We start from the raw sequence: 23,588 nt of genomic DNA, 5'->3' as shown, positions 1-23,588 counted from the left end.
TAGATCATCTGAGGTCAGGAGTTCAAGACCAGCCTGGCCAACATGGTGAAACCTCGTCTCTACTAAAAATACAGAAATTAGTCAGGTGTGGTGATGGGTGCCTGTAATCCCAGCTACTCAGGAGGCTGAGGGAGAAGAATCACTTGAACCTGGGGGTGGGCAGGGAGGCGTGGAGGAGGTTGCAGTGAGCCAATATCGTACCACTTCACTCCAGCCTGGGTGAAAGGGCAAAACTCTGTCTCAAAGAAAAAACAAATGTGGTATGCAGCGTTTGCAGAAACAAGACTACGCAATTATTAAAAGACAGTGGCAATGGTGAGGAAGGAGAAATCAAATTCATTGACTTTCCCTGGGCCAGGCACAAAGGCTAGGCATTTGGTGCCTCATTTTACTTAATTTAATCCCTAAAGCACTCGTTTAAGACAAGTATTCTTTTTGTCGGTTTGTTTTTGAGACAGAGTTTCACTCTTGTTACCCAGGCTGGAGTGCAATGGCGCAATCTAGGTTCACTATAACCTCTGCCTCCTGGGTGAGTTGCTGGGATTACAGGTGCCTGCCACCATACCCAGCTAATTTTTGTTATTTTTAGTAGAGACGAGGTTTTGCCATGTTGGCCCGGCTGGTCTCAAACCCCTGACCTCAGGTGATCTGCCCGCCTCGGCTTCCCAAAGTGCTGGGATTACAGGTGTGAGCCACCGCACCCAGCCTAAGACAAGTATTCTTATGCCACAATGAGTAACAAAACGGAGGCTCGGGGACCAGAGGCTTCAGGTAACAAGTCCAAGGTCACACAGCTAGTGCGTGGCCCAGGTGAGGCTCTAACCTGAGCCTCTTTCTAAGACTTACTAAGATCTGCTCTGAGCCTCCTGAAGGAGCTGGAAGCATGGAGACCCTCCAGTCCCCGCCTGCGACAGGGCAAGCGTGTGGTTCTCTCGGATCCTGCTCCTCCTGATGCTGGGGAGGCAGAAGGACCTCTCCGGGGCACTAAAGCTCATAGAAGACAGGCCCAGAACAGAGTTTCTGACTCCTGCTCTACTGCAGGCAGGATCGGGCAGGCGGGGAAGCCAGAGTCACGTTTTGAGAGCTTCAGACTGTGGGATCTTTTTCGTTTCTCTGCTTCCTCACTGTTTCCTCAGACTGGCGCTCTTCCTCCTGAGGGTGACACAGCCGCTGTGCCAATCTGCAGCACCAATTCGGGGCCACTCCTCTGCAAATGCAGGTGAAGCTAAGCCCAGGCTGGAGGCCAGGGGGCCGGTGAATGCATCAAAGCCAGGCCAGAACACCCACATCCCATGAGCAACTCTGCTGGGAACCTTGAAATGCACGGAAATCTCTGGATGTGTTTCTCATCAGTAGAAAAGAATAGGAGGGTTTAGGGGTGGGGGGCAATTTCCAGTTCAGAAGAATCCTAAGATGAAACTCTGCTCTCCTTACAGTTAAAACAAACAAACAAAAAGCTTTCATTCAGAAGACCCACAGCTGCAAAGGGAAGGAGAGAGGAAAGAGAAGAAGGAAGGGGGGGTGCAGGGGAAGGAGGTAAAAAAAGCTACTAAAATTTGGTAATGTTTTTTCCCCTCTGAATGTGTTTTTTCCCATTCATTTTTCTTCTTGCCAAACTGGTTGGGGCGTGTGTTCTGAGGAAGGGGGAAACTGATGTGTGTTAGAGAGACATATGTTGGAATAAGCAGCTCATAAACAGACTTTGACCAAAACTTTCCATTTAAAAGTAAACACACAGGAAACATGTCTCAACTTGGACTATGGTGATTAAGCAACTCAATTTGAAAAGATAAGGATTTTTTCTTAATGTGTCTCAATGGTTTATGGAGGTTTTCTCCAGATGATTTAAAAAATCAGCTAAAGTTAGGAATTAATGTGGAATCTCTGATGCTTCCCACGCTCTTTCCGTACCTCTCACATCCATGGCAGAGTCTCAGAGATGCTTTGACAAATAATGCAACACGAACCTTATGTAAGAAAAACAAAAGGTTATGAATGTGATCAGAGACTCTGGCCAAGAACATGTGCTTCCACAAAACAAGGACACCAGTTTGGCTCTTCCATGGAGATTTATGCAAAGTGTGGGTGTTATTCTCATTAATTCAGTGGATAAACAATAGGGGGGAGGTCGGGATGATTTGATGGACAGCTTTTGGAAATGATCTTCTGCTTGGCAAAACACTGCCGTGATCATTTTATTCACACGGAAGGAAATGCAAAGAAGTGTCACTAAAACAAGAGAGGTAATTGTAGGGCATGAATCAAAAAGCTGGATGACACAGAACGAAGAGTAACTGAATTAGTCCCATCACAGTCTTGAAATCTGTACTTAATTTCAAGAGAAGAGCCTGACCTCTCATTGCTGGCTAACAAAGCTATGTATCTATTCCCTCAAGTTTCATTTCCACCTTATAAACTACAAACACCATGTTACAGAGGGATATGCCTCGACTGTCATGGCAGCTCAAGAAACTCAGAAACAACATCTCAAGAGCTGGAAGGGATAACCCCGCAGTTCTCCAGTAAGAGTTAAATCTTGGGATGACCCTGGCAGCTGGTTGTCTAGCCTCGACTGGCATCACTGGGGGTAGCTCATTCTACCTTCATCCCCTTCATCTGTCCATCCACCCATCAACTCAAGCATTTACCTAGCTTCTGTTATGTGCCTGGCACATTGTCAGATGCTGTTCTGTCTTGATCCCAAATCCTTCTTTCTATAACTTCAATCCATCAAGTCCAAATCTGTCCTCTCTGATGGTGAGGATGGCTGGCATGCTAACCTTCTGAGGGTGCTCTTCCCAGGTTACACATTCCCCGTTCTTCAACAGTAACACATGGATGCCCCTGACAGCCTGATCACTTTCCTTATCAATCCCCCATTCTATGTTCTTCAAATCTTTTATGAATGATGGGTTCCACTTCCGATCTAATTATACTGCACCTCTACTTCTTAATCTCCCTCCTTTGTTAATCTAGAAAATCTGGAAGTATTTAGTGTGACCAGAACTTGGAGAAGACAAAATGCTGAGATCAAAAATATTCTATAAGACCATCTTAGATGTGCTAGTAGCAGGTTTTTATTTTCTATTATTGATGAAAAATTTGCCATTTTTAAGCTGCTACAAGATAAAGAAAGTGCCGCCTGTTGTTTCACATTGTACATGGTTGATTTCATGCACTTTTGACAGTTTTCCTATTTCTAACATGAGGATCAATTTCTCCTCCTCTGGGAAGGCGAGGGGTTTGACAAATATGCAGAATGCAGGTGAGCCCCACTTTGCAGACACTTCCCCCTCTCACAATGCCTAAGGTGTCACTGTGCTCAGGGATCCTTGGCTGGCTATCCCGAGAAGCAAATACCAAGCAAATCTGCAAAGACTCCAGGCACCTACTAGGCCCATCAACACTGCAACTTTCTTCTCATGAGGTATTGGAAACACAGAGTTTCTTTGGTATCCATCATCTCAGGAGTTAGGTCAATGGAAATTTATCTGTAGTAGACTTAAAGAACTTCTAACGCTTTGGCTATTAAAATACAAACCAGGGACTGAGGGCACCCCAGGAGGTCAGAAGATAAAAAGGTAACTCGGAGTGGCTCTCTCAGCCATGAGTTTGACTCAGTACCTGAGTAAAATAGATATAATCAGCCCGGCTACTTAAACATTGTACTTTCAAAGTGAGTGTGAAAATAGAATGAAATTGGATGACTGGGCATAATATTCATGAGCTACCCTGATACAAAGTGCTCAAAGATAACAGGGACTGTTTTCCATTTAAATAAAACAACACAGGATTGACTCAGAATTAAACGTACAATGAACAGCATACTGAAGGCAAAATGCTGAGACCAAAATTATTCTATGAGACCAACTCAGGAAATATAACGGAAGTCAAAAGATAACATGATTTGATATGAAAATAAAATTATAGCCAACTAATGGATTTTTAAAGCCCCCACTGTAAATGAGCACTGTGTTTTTTAAAGAGCGTGCCCTTACAATTTAAGCCTTTCCTATTCTTCATCCCCTCCAATTTTTTAACAAAATATAATTTATATTTGGAAGTTCTATCATTTAGAAAGCCCTGGTATTCAATCCCACATCTATTTTACTGCATTAATTTACCACACTCTTCTACCTGTTTAGCACCATGAAGCTTCATATTGATTTTTTTAAATTTAATATTCTTTTAAAAATTACTCCAAGCAAAAAGTGCTGTTTAAACATAATCTTTCAAAATGCATAATGTTTCACGCTTTTAAATTAAACTTATCCAAATAAGTATATTGAATATGAGGGGCATTTAAAAAACAATTTTGGGTTTCCATCAAATATGTTGCTTTCAAGTAAATATAAGTGTAATAATGAAGCAACTAATCTAAATCCTTGCATTCTTTCTTTATGCTTGACTGAATTAACACTTGCAATGACACAACAATCTAACAATTAAACTCCTTCAATGTAAGTTAAAACTGATTTCATTGTGGCTTTGCAGTGCTTCTGCCAACTATTAAATGCACAACACTCTGAATAACTAGAATGAAAGATGTCTCATAAATTAAAAAAATTATTGGATCCTATCCAAGCAATGAATAAGCTATTTCTTGCTGTGTGCAAATTCAGCATTCTGAGTGGAGGAATTAACACCGTTATGTTAACAAGATTAACATTTTAAGGATTTTCTAATCTTCTAATTGTCTAAAAGGATGAGTACCCTAAACATATCAGTACCTTCCCCACCTCCTCCCAATGCAATTCCCCCATCTACCATTCCCAGCCTCACTATGACAGCCAAAGATTATTTACCTGGTGAACAACGACTGATAACTTTGTTAATTTGAATATACAGTGACCACTCTGTACAATTTCTATACCCTTAGCAGTATTACTCTATGAAGACATTTAAATTTAAAAAAAAAAAAAAAAAAAAAAAAAGGACATCAATAGGGCAGCAGGCAGGATAAAATAAAACTTGCTGAGTCAGCACTAAAATCTGCCATTTTTCAGTAAGAACCTCAATATCAGAAAGGCCAAAATCTTTGGAAAGGCCATTGATGTGTGTGGTTTTTTTTTTTTTCTTTTTTTGCGGCTCATTAAATTCCTCTGAAGAAGCAAAGAGAAACAGCTAAAGGAGAAGCTTAAATGTCTGGAATTTATTTAAAACAACAAAGATGAGAGTAAAAGAAACTTTATTTTGGTTGGTTGGTTCCTTTTGAGACAGAGTCTCACTCTGTTGCCCAGGCTGGAGTGCAATGGTGCAATCTCGGCTCGCTGCAACCTCCACCTCCCAGGTTCAAGCAATTCTCCTGCCTTAGCCTCTCGAGTAGCTGTGATTGCAGGTGTCTGCCACCACACCCAGCTAATTTTTGTATTTTTTGGTAGAGATGGGGTTTCACCATGTTGGCCAGGCTGGTCTTGAACTCCTGACCTCAAGTGATCCACCAACCTTGGCCTCCCAAAGTGCTGGGATTACAGGCATGGGCCACCACATCAAGCCAAGAAACTTTCCTGAAATGTTCTAACTCTGCAAACTTTATAGTCATCCAAAAAATAAATCTTTAGACCTAGATCAACAAATCAAAGTCCTGTGGATTTTTCTAACTTTGTACATGTTAAGCCATAATAGTTTACATGAAATATAGAATATGATGTCATTATTTTTACATTGAAAATTTTAAAGCAAAAAAATGGAAAGCTCATTAAAGAAAAAAAAAAAAACCCTCTCAATCAGTTTCTGACCATCTAACACCCAATCATGGCCAATCCATCATGGAGGCCAAAGGTATGTAGGACACTGGGATTTCTTTGGAATTATCAAGGAAACACAAAACAACACTCGCTCTGAAAACCAATCATCCAGGAAACTCTCCATAAACCATACTGTTTGATTAAATGCAAAACCTGTTCTCCAACCATGGTGAGAGAGGATTAAAATGTTTTTCTGGAAACTGACTTTGGATTGGTGCCTATAGCAGGGAAGGTATTACATAAGACCCATATATATGTCACTCTCTAAAAACAATCTGTTGTCATAAACATTATTATGGGGAGAGCTACTGTTTACAGGGTGTTAATGTAGTGTTATAAAGTTTAAATACCCCCACTATAAGTACCAAAATCACAAAGTCAAGGTTTTGTAGACTTTGTGGACATTGAGGAACTGTCTTTTCATTTAACTGTCAGATATTGAGAAAGGTTAGAAAAATAGAAATTTCCTAAAAAGTTGGTGGGAATGTGGATTAGAACCGAGTGTAAAATCAGAGGCAATTTGGCAATGTCTATTGGAAGCATTAAAATATGCACATTCTTTAATGAGAAATGACATATCTAGGAAGGAGGGGCACAGGCAACATAAAGACTAGAACAGCTCAGTGGACTTTTCTGAAGAGGTACGGGCAAGCAACCCAAATATACCACCCCTCCTTCCACTTTCCAGATCTAGATTCCGAAGGCCACATGCCAGAGTCTCCTTGGCAAAGGCGTAGATTCCCAAGCAAGCTGGCGTGGCTCGGTGTGCCTGAGTAGCCCAAGCTCAGCCACAGGTACTCTACAAAGCACAGTGGAGTGCCATTTCACAAAACTAACGTTCCAAGAACTGTGGTATCCAAACTACACAGAGAACCCTCGTGTGGCTGAGCAGATCTTCCAGAGAATGAGGCAAAAGCAAGAGCCCTTCACAATCAGCTCTTCACTAAAGTAGGTCAGGCAACTCTCAGTGATGCAGTGATTTTACTTTTCATTCTACCAAAAACAATTGGGATATTTAAAATTGATCAATGAGTCTGCATTTTGGAGACTGCTTTAAAAAAAAAAAAAGTTACAAAGATAGCACAGAAAGCTCCTGTATACCCCTCACTTAGTTTTCCCTCATGTTAACACCATATATTACTAACAAGACACTTGTCACAACACTGGTATACTACTATTCTTTTATTTCAATAGTTTTTGGGGTACAGATGGTTTTGGGTTACATGGATAAATTCTTTAGTGGTGATTTCTGAGATTTTAGTGCACTTGTTCACCCCACGGATAGTTTTTATCCTTAATCCCCCTCCCAACCTTCCCCCAACTCCCCTCCGAGTCCCCAAAGTCCATTATATCATTCTCATGCCTTTCTTTCCTCACAGTTTAGCTCCCACTTATAAGTGAGAACATACATTTTCCATTGGTTTTCCATTCCTGAGTTACTTCACTTAGAATAATGGCCTCCAGGCCAGACACAGTGGCTCATGCCTGTAATCCCACTTTGGGAGACCGAGGTGGTGGATCATGAGGTCAGCAGTTCAAGACCAGCCTAGCCAAGATGGTGAAACCCCGTTTCTACTAAAAACCACAAAAATTAGCCGGGCGTCATGGTAGGTGCCTGTAATCCCAGCTACTCAGGAGGCTGAGGCAGGAGAATCACTTGAACCTGGGCGGCAGAGATTGCAGTGAGCCGAGATCACAGCACTGCACTCCAGCCTGGCGACAGAGTGAGACTCTGTCTCAAAAAAGAAAAGAAAAGAAAAGAAAAGAAAAGAATAATGGCCTCCAGCTCCATTTAAGTTGCTGCAAAAGACATTATTTTGTTCCTTTTTATGGCTGAGTAGTATTCCATGAGTGTATATATACCACATTTTCCTTATCCACTCATAGGTTGATGGGCATTTAGGTTGGTTCCATATCTCTGCAGCAGCAAATTGTGTTGCTATAAACATGCAGCATACTACTATTACTACTAACTAAACTGCACAGTTAATTCATATTTTGCAAATTTTCCCCTAATGTCCTTTTTCTGTTCCAGGATCCCATCCAGGACATCACAGGACACATTTGCTCATCATGTCTTCTTAGCCTCCTCTGGTCTGTAACAGATTCTAAGACTTTCTCTGTTTCTGATGACCTTGGGGCTCTGAGGAGTGAAGATCAAGTTATTTTTGTAGAATGTCCCTGCTGAAAGACAAAATCATTGTTTGATGTTTTTCCCATGACTAGACTGGGGTTATGTGTTTGGGGAGAAAAACCACAAAGCTGAAGTGCCAAATTTATGATGTCCTACGAGAGGTACCTGGTATCAACATCACATCACTGAGGATGGTACTTTCATCACCTGTGGCATACTGTTCACCAGGTTTGTCCACTCCAAACTTCCTTTTCCAACCTTTTCCATGCTCTAATCTTTAGAAGTAGGTCATTAAGTGCAGCCATTCCGGGAGTGGAGAGTTCCGTCCCACCTCTTTCAGTGGAGAAAGAGCTACATCAAGCATTTGGAACTCTCTGCATGGGAATTGTGTCTCTTCTCTCATTTATTTGTTTATTTATTCAATCATTTATTTATATCAGTCTGGACTCATAGGTATTTATTTTATATTTCCAGTTATAATCCAACACTATGTTATTTATTTTGCTGCTCACCACTGTCCCAGCTTTGGCTACTGGGAGCAACTTCAGGCTAATCCCTTTGACACCCCTGCCCCCAACCCCACCATTTTGTTCTTTAAATATTTCCTTACTTTCTGCTTCTCCATAGTTTTATCAGCAAAATGTCTCCCTTAAGAAAAGGGTTGCTATGGGGTGATTTATGCCTCCCCAAAATTCATACGTTGAAGATCTAGCCCCCAGTACATCTGAACATGACCTTATTTGGGAACAGGACCATTGAAAATGTAATTAGTTAAATAGGATGAGTCATTACGGGAGAAAGATGGGCCTCTAAGCCAATACGACCAGTGTGTCCTTACAAGAAGGGAAAATTTGGACATAGACATCACACAGAGAAAACAAACGCCAAGTGAAGGTGAAGGCAGAAATCAGAGTGATGTTTCTACAGGCCAAGGAAGGCCAAAAGCATTCCAGCAAAATGCCAGTAAACCACCAGAAGCTAGGAGAGAGGGGCAGAACACACCTTCCCTCACAGCAGAAGGAACAAACCCTGCCAACACATTGGTCTCGGACTTCCAGCCTGCAGAACCGTGAGACAGTAAGTTTCTGTTGTTTAAGTCACTTGGTTTGAAGTACTCCACACTGAGTTCTGCACTTCGATTAAAAATAATTCACAAATTTAGTATCAACAAAGCAGGTGTGGAAGAACATCCTAACATACATGCAAAAGGGCACTTTAGAAAACAGAGGCATGGGCCGGGCACGGTGGCTCACCCCTGTAATCCCAGCACTTTGGGAGGCCGAGGCGGGCGGATCATGAGTTCAAGAGATCGAGACCAGCCTGGCCAACAAGGTAAAACCCCGTCTCTACTAAAAATACAAAAATTAGCCGGGTGTGGTGGCGCCTGCCTGTAGTCCCAGCTACTCTCAGGAGGCTGAGGCAGAAGAATCCCTTGAACCTGGGAGGCGGAGGTTGCAGTGAGCCAAGATCGTACCACTGTACTCCAGCCTGGCGAGAGAGCGAGACTCCGTCTCAAAAAAAACAAAGCAACAAAGAAAACAGAGGCACAGGTCTACACATCTCAATATTTAGCATGGTATTTGGATGTGAGCAAGGTCTGGGCAGTGCTTTCAAATGCCTCGCTTTTCCCGCCGCATTTCCAGCCACCTGCAGCTCAGTTCAGAGTGACATTTGCCAAGCACACCTGCAAGTCCTAGCAATAACCGCCCATCTAGTATAATCACCATCTTCTTCAGTATGCTAAGTAGCAGCCCCGTGAAAGCCAAGCACTTCCCAGGTACCCCTCATAGCGATCCAACAAGGGGCTGCCGGGTGATTCCCCGCATCACAGTGGACCCAGCCAGATCACGTTCATTCGGCATTTGGGGGTCCCTGTTTAATGACTCGCTCTGTTTCACTTCCATCTTTTCTAGGTCATGTCAACAAGTGGCCTGATGGCTTAGAATTGAACCAAACGCCACATCACTGTAAGACACAGAAATATTGTACAATATTTTGTGTTCAGCCAGTGTTCAGTGGCTTCAGTGCAATTTCACACACTAGAGGATCCTGAAGCAAACTCTGAGCTTTCAGATGAAGGGATGACAGTCCCCAGGAAAGAGAAAGTGACTTGTTCTCATGGACTTAAGGCATGGAAGAGGCAGACTAGAATCTCATCTGTCATCTCCCTCCACAGCCAGTGACCTCTGTGGAGGTGAAATCTAAGCACCGCATGGGCAGAGGCAGAAACTGGTTTTTTTTTCCCCCCTCAGTCAACTGGGGAGAAAGGCTGGAGGTGACGGAGCGGGGTCTGAAATATTCCTTCGGAAACGATTTTCATTACAAAAGCTCTGGTTCGTCTGCACTTTTATGTCTATATTAAAAATCAAATGAAGTCATGAAGCTAAGGCCAGCTCAGAATGCCTCTCGCCTGAATATGCATTCCTGTTCCAACCCCCAGACCTCCTCTATAATCTTTCAAATTATTAAATAATTACTGTGTTTCCCTCAGGGTCACATTTGGCAACAAAACACTGGTCTAAAGGAACCAACAACATGACCCAGTGAGTAACACTTCTGTCCTTAACTTCCTAGAAGCAAAGGGAGATGAAAGGTGCAGAGTGGAGAAGCCAGGGAAAGGTATTCCATGCAGCTTGAGGATCGGGGGAAGTAGAACGACAAAGAAACATGAGAATCTGGGAAATATTTCAATAATTAGTGTCATGTCCTCCTTCACCAACCTTGTACATCGGCAATTCTCCACTCCAATCCTGGTTCTCTTCCATTTGGGGAGTGGCTATGGCCACAAGGAGAAAACCAAGCATATGGCTCTGTCCTTCTGGACATGTCTACGATGTTGGCTGGGCTGCTTTGGAAAATCCCACTTTCTCTCCTACAGCTATATGACCTCAAGTTGTCATTTTGAATAAAGTATGCTTCCACTGATTTTTATGAACACAGACAAAAGCTGCTACAACCTTCCCCCCCACACACCAAACCTTTCAAATCAACTGTAGTTGCTATGTAAGGTTATTTGTTTCTAAGGCAACAGCGTATATCTAAGTACTAATGGCCTGTCCTTTTGCCAGGCAACAAACAGCCTTGTGATGCAACTGCACCTGTCTCGGCTATGCGTTACTATGGAGACGCTCCAGTTGCTATGGGTACCATCACGCTAATCGCCTAGCAAAGGCAGACATACAGCAGTCTTCTCAGAGAGCCCAGCTGTTCCTCCCTGTCTCTTGCTGAAGACTGATTGTCTAGGGCCTGTGATGGAATGCTTCTCAACTGAGATGCAGAAGAACTTCATTAACGCTATTTCAGAAGATCACTTTGTGCTCCCTCCTGCAGAACAAACAGCAGACTAGGAAAAGAATCTGCAAAGAAGTGGACTGTAAAATTCCTGAAGTCTATGACATCATGCCATCCCTAATTAACCTCAACTTGCAGTCCAAGGATAATTCCTCTTAACTAGGTGGTTATGATAGAAACATTTCTATACATTTAAAAATATTTTTTGTAGAGCTGAGGAATGCGTTTCAAACTCAAGCACTATGTATTGATAAAAATCGATCTTAAAAATTTGGTTCTGATTATTTGGCTCTCCTTTGGCATCCAACATTAAGATACTTTTTTAAAAAAGTGACAGGCTACTTACCCACCCTTCCAATGATATATTTGTAAAAATGGTACCCATGACCTTACTGTCTCAAACAAATGGGCATGTGAGGAGGATAAAATGTCTCTATTGTTTCTGCTGTTCTCCTTGAAGAAGCAAAGACCAAGTAACCACAACAAAATGGTCACCTGGGAGCACCGTCTACATGGAGACTGCAAAGGACAACAGTGGGGACAACTGAGTGAGCCTCCACTGAACATCTGCAGAGACCGGCCAGATGAGGGGACGATGGAGTTGCCTGCTTGACTCGTTCCTGCACTTTTATCCCAACAAAACGTGACCCACACCGTGATGTGAAAGCTGTCAACTTTTCTTTGTAAATGTTTCTACCCAGGAAGACATGATTTCACCCACCATGAAGCCTTCTGGAAGCACATTCCTCTGAGGCTGCAGCAGCGGTAAGGTTTGTAGGAAATACAACAATGGATATGCCTCCTAATAATACTTAATTTCTTTCTCATTTACCTGCAGTTATTTTTAAAATCTCGTACAGCCTATTAAATTAATTTCCGCGCAGGTCTCTGCCAAAATAATGCCATTTCAGTAGACCAAAAAAAGAAGTCTGAATTGCTTACCTTTGATATGCCTGAGGACAGGTGGGAGGTGTATTGAACACGTGTGGGTGTGGGTGATAAGGTGTCTTTTTCAAAGCCTGAATTAGATTTTGTCTATACTCTGGGTCTATGCACCACAACGACCCTTTCCCAATACTCTGCAAAGAAAATTAAAATACAAAGGCATTAATACAGAATTATTAAGTACTTTGCAATAAGTAGATGTATAGCTATTATCATGTATTTATTTTTAAAAGCTTCTCATTTGTTGACTGTTTGCCAGCCTTAAATATTATACCGACAGTAGAACTCCATAAAATGCACTTCAATCTTACTTGTATTATGTTTGATAGGCAAAATGAACATATTATTACCAGGTTATGGTGATACAACAACATTACAATTTTCATACCCAAACTACCAATAAAATGAGAATCTCATTGTTTTTCAGTGTCAACATTGAAGAACATGTGCATTCTCTTCTAAAAATGAGTTTAACTGTGTCAGATTTCTAATGTTTGGGAAAAAAAAAAAGAGGGCCAAGACAGCCCCGGAAGTCCAACTCTGCTCTAGAAATTTAGTTATGTTTTAAAACCATATGACATCGGGACCATTTTACAAAAACAGAAAAGTAATCCCCTTGTTTTTTCCAGCTTACTCACAAAAGAATGACATTTACTGTTGGAATGGAATTCTGTAATTACCTTCCCTAAGCAACAAAAGAACTCAGGCAGCAATGGTAAAGCCCAACTCAGAATCCACTATTTATTTTTTGGATTCCTCAGTTCCCAGCAATCGACTCCAGCCATTAAGAGTTGAATCTTTAGAAGTCAAACTTTAAAATGCAAATTTTCTAAAACTGTTCCGTGGAGAGAGGGAGGCTTCCTGTGAGGCCCACTTCCTGTGAAGCATTTGGTCTATGGACAGCCTATTTTTAAAAATGTAAGTCCTTCCTTTGAGGCCCCCCTGGAACTGGCAGCAGGCCGACGGGCAATCGCTCCTCTGGCTGCACACTTTCAAGTGACCGAATGTACCCAAACTGTTTGATAAGGTCATTTGTAAATATTTACTGATTTGCAGAGAAAAGAAGTTAAATTACATAAACCCGTGCCCACCTCCTGCTTTCAGCCAACAGTAAGATTAATGTTGTCCTCCGACATTTAGAAAGCAAACAAGAAGCTGTTTAACTAACATGGGGGAAGGGGACAATCCAAGAAAATCCCACTGAAGGAGCTGTAAAAACAAGTTACTCCTAAAACCTTTTTAAAAGTTTTAAAAAATCTGTGTTTCATCATCAGTTCACCCAAGTAGTTTCCCTACAAACATTATTCACAGAGCCCATTAAAATACTTTATTATCAACAACATCAGCAAGCCGTGCAACTGGAATTAACTCTTTCTGCTGCAATGAGAATAGGAGAATTGCTCAAAACCACAGCCAGGGGCTGGAACCTCTGACCACCCTAGTCACCCACCCCCACGTGCAGGCCTGACCCCAGACACAGGTCAGAGTCTGGCTGGACACTCTATGCTTAAACATCAATGTTCTCAGTTTAACCAACCGGATGTTTAAAGACCTGAAAGATTTCAACTTTGGAAAATTCAACATTCCTATGTGTTTTTTTCCTTTCATGCACACATTCTCAAACCCAGAATAGTTTAGGGGGAGCAGTGAGACTTTCCAAGTAAATCAGGCAGGCCACTCAATAATCTGCCCTGGAACCTTCATCCTTTCCTTTGGAAAAGAGCTGTGCGGAAGAAAGCCAACAGCTAAGGAGTAGAGAGGTTTGGGGGGAAAGACAGGAGACAGGTAACTACTAAATTTGGAAAACATAAAACAAACCACAAAATCCTGTCAACAGTAGGGGTCTGGCCTGATTCCATCAAAGGCTCCCGGTGGAGCCCTGGGCCAGTGGGACCTGCCTTTCTGATTCCTTGCACCCAAGGCTCCAAACCAGCAATAGCTACACTGAGGCCCATGGCTGACATGTGACCCAAACATTTCTGCAATGATATTGTCTCAATTCTGGAAACCCAGTGGCTTTTGTTCTCATCATGGTGGCTTTCAGGGTGGGACCATTTAATCTTACGCTAAAAAAAAAAATGAGAAAGAAATGAAGGACAACCGGTTGGCCCTCTCAGGGAAATAACCATAAGCCAAGAACGTGGTTTCTCCTAATCCTAAGTGTCTTGTTTACCCATATATACCCTTGGATACCCATAGTAATGTATGCTACCATTTAAAAGCTAAGCAGATTGAACCCAGGAGCCAGAGGCTGCAGCGAGCGGAGATCGCGCCATTTGCACGCCAGCTGGGGCAAGAACAGCGAAACGCCATCTCAAAACAAATAAATAAAAATAAAAACAAAAGCTAAGCAGAATAAACCCCCAGGACCATGCAGGACATTCACAAGGTAATTGATCCAGACGCAGAGAGGCAGGCTGAATAGTAAGAACGGGTGATCTGGAGCCACACAGACGTTTCCTGAGTGGCCCTGCACAAATCACAGTGCCATGGGAAGTCTTGGCTTCCTCACTGGTAAAACAGTGACCCACTTAGAGATAGTTGGGAGGCTCAGTGATGGCATAATATAAAACACCTTGAGTAGTGGCCCTACCTACAGGTACTCTTTCATGCGCGTCCGGGTAAAGAGACCACCAAACAGGCTTTGTGTGAGCAATAAAGCTGTTTATTTCACCTGGGTGCAGGTGGGCTGAGTCCGAAAAGAGTCAGCGAAGGGAGATAAGGGTGAGGCCGTTTTATAGGATTTGGGTAGGTAAAGGAAAATTACAGTCAAAGGAGGTTTGTTCTCTGGAGGGCAGGAGTGGGGGTCGCAAGGTGCTCAGTGGGGGCGCTTTTTGAGCCAGGATGAGCCAGGAAAAGGACTTTCACAAGGTAATGTCATCACTTAAGGCGAGGACCTGCCATTTACACTTCTTTTATGGTGGAATGTCATCAGTTAAGGTGGGGCAGGGCATATTCACTTCTTTTGTGATTCTTCAGTTACTTGAGGCCATCTGGGCGTATACGTGCAAGTCACAGGGGATGCGATGGCTTGGCGTGGGCTCAGAGGCCTGACATACTCAATAAATGGCAGACAGCATCATGAAAATCTCCTTTTGGACACAAGAAAGAGAATGAAACTGGCTGTACAATGTCTTTCATTGAACCAAATCTGATTGATTTTCATCTCCAACAGCAGCAGTGGGAAGGGCCTCCAGCAAACAGATGGGGCGAGTGAAGACAAAATGATCATCTATTTGAATGCACTGGTGGTCCTGGCTCAACAAATTCACTGGGAAGAGCTTTTCGACATTCTCAGCTCCCCCTCTATTTCCATCACTTCCTACATCTGCTTTCTATGAACCCCACACCCCACACTCACTAGCGGGACTTCTCCCTTGCTCAGGAAGCTACTATCACCGACTCATGACTACCTGGCTCATGAGTCTTTTGCCCAGGTCTCTGCACTGTCAACATCAAGCTGAGGTTTAATTCTATACTTGGTCAGTTCATTGTGGCCATCTCCTAACATGGTTTTTTTTTTTTGAGACAGTCTCATTCTGTCACCCAGGATGGAGTGCAGTGATGTGATCTCAGCTCACTGCAACCTTCGCCTCCCAGGTTCAAGTGATTCTCATGCCTCAGCCTACCGAGTAGTTGGTATTACAGGCGTGCGTCACCATGCCTGGCTAACTTTTTTTTTTAAGTGGAGATGGGGTTTCACCATGTTGGCCAGGCTGGTCTTGAACTCCTGGCCTCCAAGGATCCGCCTGTCTCAGCCTCCCAAAGTGCTGGGATTATAGGCGTGAGCAACCACACCAGGCATCTCCCAACATTAACTGAAGAAATTTTCTCAGGCTTGGATCATAAGGTTCCTACCCTGATCTATTTGGCATTTTACAATAAGAAAGGTCTGAAATTGCTGACAGTTTTTTACAATCCAGACACTAATTTCAACATATCTCATACTTCGCAATGCTGGCATTCCAAAGAGGAAACAAACAAACAAAAGACATCTTTAGGACACACCCACGGGAACCCTGTGGGTGCCACCAGTAACCACAGCACAGTGTCAGGCTGAGCTTGGAAGGACCACGAGAGAGGCCGGCACCACATCTCATTTTCAAGCATTTTCTTGGGTTTCATGTAACAGTTTGGAGTAGTAAAATGGTTTACTTGAAAACTTTAAAAATGGAAATATGCAAAGGATAGAATGCTCAAGTTTCTTTGGCCAGGAAAAATTACACTTAATGTTCCTAATAGGAGAGAGAAGGCTATAACTTGATTATAGTTGTGTAGTAAGTTTGAGAGTTGGAGCCTTCTTAGAAAAATATCTGCATCTCATCTGAAGAATATGCAGTGCTTTTTTTGTTTTTGTTTTTTGTTTTTTTTTTAGACAGAGTCTCGCTCTTGTTGCCCAGGCTGGAGTGCAGTGGCGCAATCTTGGCTCACTGCAACCTCTGCCTCCCAGGTTCAAGCCTCTCCTGCCTCAGCCTCCTGAGTAGCTGGGATTACAGGCATCCGCCACCACGCCCGGCTTTGTGGCGGGTGCCTGTAATCCCAGCTACTTAAGAGGCTGAAGCAGGATAATCTCTTGAACCCGGGAGGCAGAGGTTGCAGTGAGCTGAGATCGCACCATTGCACTCCAGCCTGGGAGACAGAGCGAGATTCCGTCTCAAAAAATAAATAAATAAATAAATAAATAACTGTGAGGGCCATGCACCATTAAGTGTTGAGGAATTCAAAATAATAAGGGAAGAATATTCATTTATAGAAAAGTATGTGTGTGTGTTCACACTCACATTTTTGTGTGTATATATACACTAACACCCCCAGAAAAAAACCTGAGAAAAATTACATGGAAAAATGAGTAAAAAAAATTATGGATGAGCCCAAGTTTCTTTTAAAATTAAAAACCACCTGGGGAGAATAAAAATCAACTCCCTGTTAGAAATAAAAAATCAATGCACAAAAAGAAAAGTAAACAACAGCCCATATTGTAGGAAGAAATGGTTGGCAAAAAATGTTTAAAAAAAAAAGAAGAAGTAATTAAATCTTTTTTTTGTTTTTTTTGAAATGGAATCTCACTCTGTTGTGCCCAGGCTGGAATGCAGTGGCGCAATCTCAGCTGACTGCAATCTCCGCCTCCCAGGTTCAAGTGATTCTCCCGCCTCAGTCTCCCAAGAGGCTGGGATTACAGGTGCCCGCCACCATGCCCGGCTATTTTCTTTTTTTTTTTTTTGGTATTTTTAGTAGAGACGGGGTTTCACCATATTGGCCAGGCTGGTCTCCAACTCCTGACCTCAGGTGATCCGTCTGCCTTGGCCTCCCAAAGTGCTAGAAATACAGGCATGAGCCACTACGCCCAGCCTATACTTTAAACATTGTTATTCAAACTGTGGGCCAGATACATTCATGGGTCATGAAATGAACGGAATGGATCATAAGCAGCACTGTTTTAATGGAACAGAATGTAACAAACTAGAACCAAATAGAATGGACTACAATATATCTGCAGTAACATATAGTGAAATTTGTATTTGTATAGTTGTGTATATACATGTTTACTGATCACCAAGTAACATACACTTCTTACTGGGAAGCCGGGTCAACAAAGTTTGGTATCCACTGATCTAGGACAGCGTCTGGTTGTGTTTTTTCCCCCTTCTCACACTTGTGAGGAAGAAAGCCCCCTATTAGCAACAGTGGGGGACTTACACATGGCTCTGGGGCAGTGCCTAAGGAAGGGGGATGACAAGGCAGGCCCCATGTCAAAGTGGAGCAGGCACTACCTCTGCCCAGGCCTGTCCTGCCCTGGCCAGGGAGGGGTAGCCTGTAACAATTTCAGTTTGTGCAGAACATTCAGGTATGAAAAGGAAGAAAAGAAAAAAAGACAAAAGGACCAAAAAAAAAAAAAAAGTATGATTTTTAGACTTTAAAATTAAACAGGCCAACCATGGTGGCTCATGCCTGTAATCCCAGCACTTTGGGAGGCCGAGGTGGACAGATCACCTGAGGTCAGGAGTTCAAGACCAGCCTGGTTAACATGGTGAAACCCATCTCTACAAAAATACAAAAATTAGCCGCGCATGATGGAGGATGCCTGTAATCCCAGCTACTTGGGAGGCTGAGGTGGGAGAATCGCTTGAACCCTGGAGGCGGAGGTTGCAGTGAGCCGAAATCGTGCCATTACACTCCAGCCTGGGCGGCAGAGCGAGACTCAGTCTCAAAATAATAATAATAATAATAATAATAATAATAATAAAAAAATTAAAACAACACTGAAAGTTTACATTTTATAACAACCCTATTATGCAGATGATATTTACACTTCAGAAATATTTAAGACAATTGTAACCCTGTAAAGCTGATGAGATATTAAAACAAGACAAAAACAAAATAAAAATGAAATGGAGTGGGGAACTGGGTATGTGTTGGTGATCTTGAAACAATACCTTTTGATGTTTCTGACACACCATTTTGGAGGGTGCTTCTAACACTACCCACCTTCATTCATTCCTTCATTCATATGCTCATGCATTCATTCATTCCTATGGTGCCTACCACATGCCAGGCACCATGAAGGGTCCATTTGTGAATATAAAACAATACAAAAAGGAGATCGCCCTCCTGAAGCTTGGACTCTAGAAGGGAAAAAACACAGTAAGTAAAGAAATAAATAAGCAAGATTATGACAGACTGTGATACCTGCTAGGAAGGAAATAGAATAAGCCATGAGTTAGAAGAGAGGAAGTTGCTGCTGTGTGAGAAATAAATGGGCTGGAAGTGGCAAGAGCACCTGCAGAGAACTGATATGACGGTCCAGGACCGAGGTGACCACGGGTGTTGGTTCGGGTGGGCAGCAATGAGATGGAGAAAGGAGGACAGCTCCCGAATGTACTCTGAGGCCAGGTAGCGGCTCACACCTGTAATCCCAGCACTTTAGGGGGCCAAGGCAGAAGGACAGCATAAGTCCGGGAGTCTGAGACCAGCCTGGGCAATACAGTGAGACCCCATCTCTACAAACAATAAAAATAAAAATTAGCCAGACTGCTGCTTGAGCCCAGGAGTTGAGGTTACAGTGAGCTATGGTTGTGCCACTGCACCCCAACCTGGGCAACAGAGCAAGACCCTGTCTCTTTCTTTAAAAAAAGGAGATAGAGCAGGGCGCGGTGGCTCACGCCTGTAATCCCAACACTTCAGGAGGCTGAAGCGGGTGGGTATCTGAGGTCAGGAGTTCAAGACCAGCCTGGCCAACATGGTGAAACCCCATCTCTACTAAAAATACAAAAAATTATCCGGGCACGGTGGCATGCGCCTGTAATCCCAGCTACTCAGGAGCCTGAGGCAAGAGAATCACTTCAACCCGGGAGGCGGAGGTTGCAGTGAGCCGAGATCGTGCCACTGCACTCCAGCCTGGGAAACGAGCGAAACTCCATCTCAAAAAAAAAAAAGAAAGAGAGAGAGAGAGAGATAGAAACCTGACAGACAGCAGTTGACACTGGCAATGCCGATCAAGTAGGAGAAGTAATTGATATTCAGTAATGGTGTGGGATCATTTGATTTTCCATATGAAAAAATATGTATATAAACATATATACTAACTGGGTTTGTGTACATATACTTTGTGATGTTCTTATGATGATGCAATTGCCTAACGATGTATTTCTCAAAACATATTCCCGCTATTATGCAATGTGCAACTGTATCTATCTGGAGGAATGGACTGCATAAGCCACCTCTCTCCCCTCTGCTATACCCTCATTGACCCCAACCTTTCTAGCAGAAGCTCATAAATGTCATGGTAGGCCTGAGATTGTCTGGCTTTAGAGGTTTAACATCAACTGGTTCCTCTGTAATAGGAGTTAGTAAACTTTTCTTAAACAACTTCTTTTTCCTTTACCAGCCACCTCTAATCCATGGCCTGGTCCCACGGCTTCTCAAAGTACATTCTATAGTCTCTGTAGGTCACATGGTCTCTGTTGCAACATCCAACTCTGCCATCATAGCACAAAAGCAACCATCAATGTAAACAGATAAACGTGGCTGGGCTTCAGTAAGACTTTCTTTGCAAAAACATTGTCCATAGTTCACCGCCCACTGCCCTACAGCTCTGATACTGGTACCCACGACTGAGATTCACAACTCCCAGTTTTAGGAACCTTAAAAACCAGAGAAGGAGTTTTCGGGGTTAAGGGATTTGGGCTGGGTCCTGTGGGATGGGTGGGGTGTTGATGATAGCCTAAGTCAAGCGCTCCAAGGTTGAAAAGGAAGACCCCCAGTGGGGGCTACAGACACGGACTAGAGTAAGTTACCCCATCCGTAATAACAACACATACCTGACTGGGCTGCACCTACCATCACTGCCTTGAGAAATCATGGCATACGTGCAGCTCACTCCCCACCCCGGGTCTTAGTTTCCTCATCTATAAATTAGGTGCTGAGATGAAATCATCCCAAAGGCCTATCATTCTATGCTTTGGGAACGTGTGATTACAGATTAATTAGAATACACGGGTCCTCATGTCTCCAACTCCTTCACAGTTTCAACACAGCCAGCTTTCTTTTCTAGGCCAGTACCACCCATGTGTGGGGTCAGTGAGAAACACATTATTGTGCTTTCAAAAGGGAGCCCTTACTTGGCTGACATGGACATTGGAGTCAGACAGACCTGGGTCTGAGTCTTGTTTCAATTTCTCAGCTGTGCGGACATGGGCAAAATACGTATCTGCTCCGAGCTTCAAATTTTTCATCCATAAAATGGGAGTGAATTAATAATAACTGCTTCACAAGATTGTTGAGGATTAAAGGAGATATTGTGCTTGCTTGGCACATAATAACAGTTCAATAAATATCAGCTCTCGGGCCAGGTGCAGTGGTTCACACCTGTAATCCCAGCACTTTGGAAGGCAGAGGTGGGAGGATCACCTGAGGAGTTCGAGACCAGCCTGGTCAACATGGTGAAACCTGTCTCTACTAAAAATACAAAAAATTAGCTGGGCATGGTGACAGGTGCCTATAATCCCAGCTACTTGGGAGGCTGAGGCAGGAGAATCGCTTGAACCCGGGAGGCAGAGCTTGCAGTGAGCCGAGATCTCGCCACTGCACTCCAGCCTGGGTGACAGAGCAAGACTCCGTCTCAAAAAAAAAAAAAAAATCAGCTCTTGTTATTATGATGGTAACAAAATATTAAATAGCCAGCTTTCCTTGACACTGAGCTCCAAACCATTCAGTGCCTGCCCTGATGGAATAGGTACTTGTCAAATTGTGAAATCATGCAGATTTCATCTAAAAAAAACTGCACATGACTATTTGTTTTCCACAGTCTGATGTTACTTTCCTTGGTCCAAAAGAAGCGTTTTGTTTCAGATGCATTAAGACGGAGGTGGAAATGGAAGGATCAAAATAGAACAAAGCAAAGAGCCGGCCACTGGAGTAGTGCCAAGAAGGACATGGGACTTTGAGAAAGCCACTTGCTTTGAGTCATGTCTTTGTGCGCACTGAGAGATGCTCCGGCCGGTATGGCAGTCCAGGGCTTCCTAGAGAGGTCACTGGCCCAAAGGGCTTACCACCTGCCACCTCCTTCCTCGAGGAGGAGAGGCCCTGCCCCCCCATACTGCACAGGGGCAGGACAGGGCAACAGCCTGACTTAGAGAATAAAGCTGGAGTGGGCAGAGGTGGATAAGAGAAGGGTCTCCCCGGCTGGGACAGCTGGGCCTCTGAGGCCACTGTTCTCTCAGGGATCCTTGAGCTCATGGTGGGAACTGGAGCAGATATGGTCCACTTCCTCATCACCAAAAGACACTTGTAACTTTATAGAGAGGTGGCCTAGAGGTGGCACTCCTCATCAAGCTGTCATTCTGTCCAGCATATCCCACGGTCTCCCAGGATCTGGCAGGCTTGAAGGCTTCTCCTGGAAACGGCCTAGGTTTATTTCACTATGAGTGCCCAGTTAATTCCCTGGGGCCCCTGCACACTGGCCTTGCGTTTCTGCCCCCACTGCACAAAGTGCCTTCCCCTCCCGCCAAAACTGGCTCCTCCTCTACTCTGGACCTGGCTCTGGCTCAACTCCTCGGGGTCCAGCTGCCCCTAAAGGAGGAAGGAGAGAGGGAAAGAGGGAGGGACGAGAAAGGAAGAGAGAGGGATGGAGAGAGAGGGAAAGAAAGAGGGAGAAAGAGAAAGGGAGGGAGGGAGGGAGAAAGAGAAAGGGAGGGAGGGAGAAAAGAGAAAGGGAGGGAGGGAGGGAGAAAGAGAAAGGGAGGGAGGGAGGGATGAAGACAGAAGGAGAGAGGTAAAAAGAGAGGGAGGAAGGGAGGAGGGAAAGGATGAGAGGGAGAGGGAGGGAAGGAGAAAGAGGGCAAGGAAAGAGGGAGGGAGAGAGGGAGAAAGGGTGAGAGAGAGAAGGAAAAAAAGGGAGACAGAAGGAGTGAAGGAAGGAGGTGAGGAGAGAGAGACAGAGGAAGAAAGGCAGAGAGGGATACAAGGAGGGAAGGAGGGAAGGAAGGAAGGCTGGGGCAAGAGCTGATACCCTCACAGCTGCAGGTTCCCCCATGTTTCCACAAAACTCATCCTCAGCCCCCACCAACACCACTACCACCACCACCACCTCCAGCACCACCACCTCCTCCTCCTCCTCCTCCTCCTCCTCCTCCCCCTCCTCCACCACCACCACCTCCAGCACCACCATCACCTCCTCCCCCTCCTCCTCCTCCTCCTCCACCACCAGCACCACCACCACCACCGGGCCAGAATGCAGACTTCAGTGGGTCACAAACCCATTCAAACTTCCGTGGGCCTAAAGAAAGGTGGATCCTTGGTCCTGATTTTGAAGCAGGTCCCTGAATACCGCTTGTAAAGCGCTAACAGCACAGGAGTTGGGCAGGGCCCTTTGATACAAAGGCAGGGTCCGTTTCCTTAAGGTGGGGAACCTCTAGAGGAACACAAACAAGAAGTGATTACAAAGGATTACACAAGCTGGCCAATGGGCTGCCGGACAACAGAGGACAAAAGAGATGAGCCCTGGGGGAGGAAGGGGTTAAAAACTGCACATGCGCACACACTCGTGCACCAGCTCCTCCTGGGGCCCCATGCCCCTGAGGGCTCATGCACCTGCTCAGGAAGCCCCTCCAGCTCCCACTTGAGCTATCCCCACAGTAACACCCCCACACCCCCAGCCTTTAGAGGCTGGGTTCTCGTCACCACACCTCCTCTGGCCTTCCCACCAAACGCCTGCATGGGGTCCAAGTTCCCAGGGTCATGTGTCTCTTTCAAGATCATGAGAGACAAATACTACAAACTAACCCATGACTATGTGCCCATGAGGGGCCACAGGCAATGCCAGGACTCTCCCAGAGAACATTCTGGAAAGAATCCCTACATCTAACTCCCAACAAGGGGATCAAGTGGTATGGTTCTTGTCTACACTGCTAACTTGCTGTGTTACTGGGGACAAACCGCTTGTCCTCTCAGATTTACAATCTCTTCATCTATAT

The 23,588-nt window shown here is 44.1% G+C and overlaps 1 protein-coding gene across 24 annotated transcripts in view; it reads right to left on the bottom strand.

Annotated features, from left to right (window-relative positions):
* The window catches only part of FOXN3 (forkhead box N3), a 463,072-nt gene that overhangs the window by 181,614 nt on the left and 257,870 nt on the right, over positions 1–23,588 (bottom strand). For all 24 annotated transcript variants that reach the window (XM_063644035.1, XM_063644036.1, XM_055288474.2 and 21 more), the window contains one exon: positions 12,115–12,251. In XM_063644035.1, the coding sequence (XP_063500105.1) occupies positions 12,115–12,251 (137 nt within the window). The remainder of the gene's footprint in view (positions 1–12,114; positions 12,252–23,588) is intronic.

Source organism: Symphalangus syndactylus, chromosome 8 (assembly GCF_028878055.3).
Source record: "Symphalangus syndactylus isolate Jambi chromosome 8, NHGRI_mSymSyn1-v2.1_pri, whole genome shotgun sequence".
NCBI classification, from domain to species: domain Eukaryota; kingdom Metazoa; phylum Chordata; class Mammalia; order Primates; family Hylobatidae; genus Symphalangus; species Symphalangus syndactylus.
This window is presented reverse-complemented; position numbering and strand designations above follow the sequence as displayed.